The sequence below is a fragment of the Ranitomeya imitator genome, chromosome 1 (genome assembly GCF_032444005.1).
Source record: "Ranitomeya imitator isolate aRanImi1 chromosome 1, aRanImi1.pri, whole genome shotgun sequence".
Taxonomy (NCBI): Eukaryota; Metazoa; Chordata; class Amphibia; order Anura; family Dendrobatidae; genus Ranitomeya; species Ranitomeya imitator.
The window spans coordinates 808503124-808509231 of record NC_091282.1 but is presented as its reverse complement, the minus strand read 5'-3'; the positions used below and the strand labels follow the sequence as shown (position 1 = coordinate 808509231).

The 6108-nt window shown below is 54.6% G+C and overlaps 1 protein-coding gene across 1 annotated transcript in view; it reads left to right on the top strand.

Moving 5' to 3' along the window:
* Positions 1 to 298: 298 nt before the first annotated feature.
* Positions 299 to 6108, top strand: part of INSR (insulin receptor) — a 172188-nt gene continuing 166378 nt past the window's right edge. The window contains exon 1 of the mRNA XM_069739150.1: positions 299 to 958. Within this exon, the coding sequence (XP_069595251.1) occupies positions 829 to 958 (130 nt within the window). The 5' untranslated portion in view covers positions 299 to 828. The remainder of the gene's footprint in view (positions 959 to 6108) is intronic.

Genomic DNA, 6108 nt, shown 5'->3' with positions numbered 1-6108 from the left:
CAGTGTGAGAGGACAGCAGCCATTCCAGCCTATGTGTACAGTGAGAGGACAGCAGCCATTCCAGCCTGTGTGTGTACAGTGAGAGGACAGCAGCCATTCCAGGCTATGTGTACAGTGAGAGAGGACAGCAGCCATTCCAGCCTGTGTGTGTACAGTGAGAGGACAGCAGCCATTCCAGGCTATGTGTACAGTGAGAGAGGACAGCAGCCATTCCAGCAGGGGCGGCTCCACGCCACATGTTCCACCAGCTCCCTTCTTTCCCAGCTGACTAGCAGCTCTTGTTTACTGGTTGGATACTGGTTGGAAGGAGGGGGGCGAGAGACTTTGCAAGAACTAGTAATACATGTCTAGCTCGGGAGCCAATTTCCTCGGCTCGGACGCGTTTTTCTGGTGTTTTGCCTGCTCCAGGGCGAGAAGAGGACACGCCGGAGCGCAGGGTGGGGGACGTCCTATCTGGCGGGGACCCTCTGGAGACCGTGCCTTCAGGACCCCGCACCAGGCCAGAATTCACACGCAGCCCCCGCATTGTTGATGGCCGTCTTTTCCCTCACCCCCTCCGCTAATTTCAGCCTGGGCGGCGAATACTAATAAACGCTGCATTTCTCTTTCCTGCTCCAGGAAATCATTTTCTGCCGTATATTCTGGATTGTTGGAAACCTGTATTTTTCAGGAAGGAAATAAAACAACGTGACTGATCGCTGCCGAGGGGAAGGCGATATAAGCGGGGCCCGGGGCTGACGTGCTGCCACATCATGCGGAGCAGCACATTGTAGAGCCCCCCTCGGAGCAGCTATCCGGGGCACAGTGATCGCTGGGAGAAGGATTGGCATGGGACAGGATGTCATGGGGGGTGTGGGGCACCCCAATAATAACCCCGCGCGGAGAAAACCAAGCTACTGCATTCTCTTGGCAGGCTTCACCGTCATTCTGATTCTTTGCGGTCAAAGCAGTGGAAAAAGTGAGTACGATGTGAGCTGTCATGTGCCTGTGCGGTGAGGGACGCGTATGGCGGGGCTCCCTCATGTGGAGCGCAATGGCCGAGCCTTGATGCAATACATTTACTGTTGCTCTGAGCTTTTATTTCGCTGCTGCTGCCTGGTTGCACGCCGCATACACACAGGCGGCGCGGCCAACATGGAGGCTGCGGGTGAGGCGCTCGGCACCAGGCCGCGATGCTAGTTTCGGTCGAGATGGTAAACAGCGGGGGAGGGGTCGGGGCCCTGCTGCCGCCGGGAGGGACGCTGCTCCGCTGCCGACAGTCACCGCGGACGGACACGGCTTGTTTACTCGCCTGGCCTCGTTAATGATTACATTGCGCTATGTGCATGACTGAGAACGCTGCCCACTCAGTAATGGAGCCAGCCTGTGGTCATGTGTCATTGCCCAGTCAGTAATGGAGCCAGCCTGTGGTCATGTGTGCCACTGCCCAGTCAGTAATGGAGCGCTGTCACTGCCAGCCTGTGGTCATGTGTGTCGCTGCCCAGTCAGTATGGAGCGCTGTCACTGCCAGCCTGTGGTCATGTGTGCCACTGCCCAGTCAGTATGGAGCGCTGTCACTGCCAGCCTGTGGTCATGTGTGTCGCTGCCCAGTCAGTAATGGAGCTCTGTCGCTGCCCAGTCAGTAATGGAGCGCTGTCGCTGCCCAGTCAGTAATGGAGCGCTGTCGCTGCCCAGTCAGTAATGGAGCCAGCCTGTGGTCATGTGTGCCACTGCCCAGTCAGTATGGAGCGCTGTCACTGCCAGCCTGTGGTCATATGTGTCACTGCCAGCCTGTGGTCATATGTGTCACTGCCCAGTCAGTAATAGAGCTCTGTCGCTGCCAGCCTGTGGTCATATGTGTCACTGCCAGCCTGTGGTCATATGTGTCACTGCCCAGTCAGTAATAGAGCTCTGTCGCTGCCCAGTCAGTAATGGAGCGCTGTCGCTGCCAGCCTGTGCTCATACATGCTCCACAGTCAGTAATGGAGGGCAGTAGCGTAGTCACTGCCAGCCTGTGGTCATGCTTGTCACTGCCCAGCCAGTAATGGAGCGCTGTCACTGCCCAGTCAGTAATGGAGCGCTGTCGCTGCCAGCCTGTGGTCATGTGTGTCACTGCCCAGTCAGTAATGGTGCGCTGTCACTACCAGACTGTGCTCATGCTTGTCGCTGCCCAGTCAGTAATGGAGGGCAGTAGCGCTGTCACTGCCATCCTGTGGTCATGCGTGTCATATCCCAGTCAGTAATGGAGCGCTGTCTCTGCCAGGCTGTGCTCATGTGTGTTGATGCCCAGTCAGTAATGGAGCGCTGTCACTGCCAGCCTCTGCTAATGCATGTCACTGCCAGCCTGTGCTCATGCTTGTCGCTGCTCAGTCAGTAATGGAGGGCAGTAGCGCTGTCACTGCCATCCTGTGGTCATGTGTGTCACTTCCCAGTCAGTAATGGAGCGCTGTCACTGCCCAGTTAGTAATGGAGCGCTGTCATTGCCAGCCTGTGGTCATGTGTGTCAATGCCCAGTCACTGCCAGCCTGTGGTCGTGTGTGTCACTGCCCAGTCAGTAATGGAGCGCTGTCACTGCCCAGTTAGTAATGGAGCGCTGTCATTGCCAGCCTGTGGTCATGTGTGTCAATGCCCAGTCAGTAATGGAGCGCTGTCACTGCCAGCCTGTGGTCATGTGTGTCACTGCCCAGTCAGTAATGGAGCGCTGTCACTGCCCAGTCAGTAATGGAGGGCAGTAGCGCTGTCACTGCCATCCTGTGGTCATGCGTGTCATATCCCAGTCAGTAATGGAGCGCTGTCTCTGCCAGGCTGTGCTCATGTGTGTTGATGCCCAGTCAGTAATGGAGCGCTGTCACTGCCAGCCTCTGCTAATGCATGTCACTGCCAGCCTGTGCTCATGCTTGTCGCTGCTCAGTCAGTAATGGAGGGCAGTAGCGCTGTCACTGCCATCCTGTGGTCATGTGTGTCACTTCCCAGTCAGTAATGGAGCGCTGTCACTGCCCAGTTAGTAATGGAGCGCTGTCATTGCCAGCCTGTGGTCATGTGTGTCAATGCCCAGTCACTGCCAGCCTGTGGTCGTGTGTGTCACTGCCCAGTCAGTAATGGAGCGCTGTCACTGCCCAGTTAGTAATGGAGCGCTGTCATTGCCAGCCTGTGGTCATGTGTGTCAATGCCCAGTCAGTAATGGAGCGCTGTCACTGCCAGCCTGTGGTCATGTGTGTCACTGCCCAGTCAGTAATGGAGCGCTGTCACTGCCCAGTCAGTAATGGAGCTCTGTCACTGCCAGCCTTTGGTCATGCTTGTCACTGCCCAGTCAGTAATGGAGCCCTGTCACTGCCAGCCTGTGGTCATGCTTGTCACTGCCCAGTCAGTAATGGAGCCCTGTCACTGCCAGCCTGTGGTCATGTGTGTCACTGCCCAGTCAGTAATGGAGCCCTGTCACTGCCAGCCTGTGGTCATGTGTGTCACTGCCCAGTCAGTAATGGAGCGCTGTCACTGCCCAGTCAGTAATGGAGCTCTGTCACTGCCAGCCTTTGGTCATGCTTGTCACTGCCCAGTCAGTAATGGAGCCCTGTCACTGCCAGCCTGTGGTCATGCTTGTCACTGCCCAGTCAGTAATGGAGCCCTGTCACTGCCAGCCTGTGGTCATGTGTGTCTCTGCTCAGCCAGTAATAGAGCTCTGTCGCTGCCCAGTAATGGAGCGCTTTTGCTGCCAGCCTGTGCTCATACATGTCGCTCCCCAGTCAGTAATGGAGCATTGTCGCTGCCAGCCTGTGCTCATACATGTCGCTGCCAGTCAGTAATGGAGGGCAGTAGCGTAGTCACTGCCAGCCTGTGGTCAAGCGTGTCACTGCCCACTCAGTAATGGAGCGCTCTCACTGCCAGCCTCTGCTCATGCGTGTCACTGCCCAGTCAGTAATGGAGTGCTGTCACTGCCAGCCTGTGCTCATGCTTGTCGCTGCCCAGTCAGTAATGGAGGGCAGTAGCGCTGTCACTGCCATCCTGTGGTCATGCGTATCATTTCCCAGTCAGTAATGGAGTGCTGTCACTGCCAGCCTGTGCTCATACATGTCGCTGCCCAGTCGGTAATGGAGCGTTGTCGCTGCCAGCCTCTACTCATGCGTGTTACTGCCCAGTCAGTAGTGGAGCGCTGTCACTGCCAGCCTCTGCTCATGCTTGTCGCTGCCCAGTCAGTAATGGAGGGCAGAGCTCTGTCAATGCCATCCTGTGGTCATGCGTGTCACTTCCCAGTCAGTAATGGAGCGCTGTCACTGTCAGCCTGCGCTCATGCGTGTTGATGCCCAATTGGTCATGCGTGTTACTGACCAGGCAGTAATGGAGTGCTGTCACTGCCAGCCTGTGCTCATGCGTGTCACTGCCCAGTCAGTAATGGAAGGCTGTCACTGCCAGCCTGTGGTCATGCATAAGTGCTTTCAGTCACTTAGTCCTATGACCAGTAGTAGCTAAAAAAAGGAGCTGATGTGGGGCTCATATTGTATAGGGAGACTATATGATGGCTCATATTGTCTATGAGGATATGTGGATGCTCATATTGTATACATGGGACTATATGGGGGATCATACGGTATATAGAGGGTGTTTTTGGTGGATTATACGGTGTGTGTATATAGGGGATGTCAACATACTTCGTCCACTTCTTGGACAACTTCTTCTCCTACCCCGCACTTGGCCCAATAAAATAAAAAAAGGTTATACTCCCCTCCCCTCCTGGCGCCGTTCCCTGTGGTGTTGGCACTTGCTATCCCCGGGGCAGCCGTGCTGTTGTGACACGTGACCCCGGCGCCCAATCAGCACTGACGTCACTGTCCCCGCCTCCTGTTGAATTGAACATGAAGAGGAAGAGCTGCAGCCCTGGTTTCCTCTTCATTTTTGATTTATCAGAATGCGGGGACAGTGACGTCAGCGCTGATTGGGCGCCAGGGTCACGTGTCACAACAGCCACACGAGAGCCAGCACGAGAGGTGAGTATAACATAAAAAAGCTTATCGGCCTCTATTATTTAGATGAAGAAGGGGTGTCCCTAGTAGTGGACAACCCCTTTAGTTTTGCTCAATATTAACCCCTTCCCGACCTGTGATGCCACGTAGGCGTCATGAAAGTCGGTGCCGATCCGACCTGTGACGTCTGTGGCATCATGGAGGGATCGCGTCCCTGCAGGTCGGGTGATAGGGTTAACTCCAATTTCACCCGATCTGCAGGGACAGGGAGAGTGGTAATTCAGCCCAGGGGGGCCCTCCCCCCCTCCCCCCCGTGCTCCGATCTCTCCCCCCTCGTGCTCCGATCTCGCCCCCCTCATACTTACCGAGCCTCCCGATGTCCGTCCGTCAGTCTTCTCCATGGTTGCCCCCATCTTCCAAAATGGCGGACGCATGCGCAGTGCGCCTGCTGAATCTGCCAGCCGGCAGATTCGTTCCAGGTATATTTTGATCACTGTGATAAAACTTATCACAGTGAACAAATATGAAAAAAATAGTAAATCACCCCCATAGATAGGGACAATAATAAAATAAAGAAAAAATATATATATTTTTTTCGGTTAGGGTTAGAATTAAACTATGTGCACACGGTGCGGATTTGGCCGCGGATTCGTAGCAGTTTTCCATCAGCTTTACAGTACCATGTAAACCTATGGAAAACCAAATTCGCTGTGCCCATGGTGCGGAAAATACCGCACAGAAATGCTGCTTTGTATTTTCGGCAGCATGTCAATTCTTTGTGCGGATTCCGCAGCGTTTTCCACCTGTTCCTCAATAGGAATCCGCAGGTGAAATCCGCACAAAAAACACTGGAAATCCCCGGTAAATCCGCAGGTAAAATGCAGTGCCTTTTTACCTGCGGATTTTTCAAAAATCGTGCGGAAAAATCTCACGAATCCGCAACGTGGGCACATAGCCTTAGGGCTAGGGTTGGAAATAGGGTTAAGGTTAGGGTTGGGGTTAGGGTTGGGATTGGGGTTACGGGTGTGTTGGGGTTAGGGGTTGTGGTTAGGTGTGTGTTGGGGTTAGGGTTGTGGTTAGGTGTGTGTTGGGGTTAGGGTTGGGATTAGGGTTATGGCTAGAGTTGGGATTAGGGTTAGGGGTGTGTTGGGGTTAGTGTTGGAGGTAGAATTGA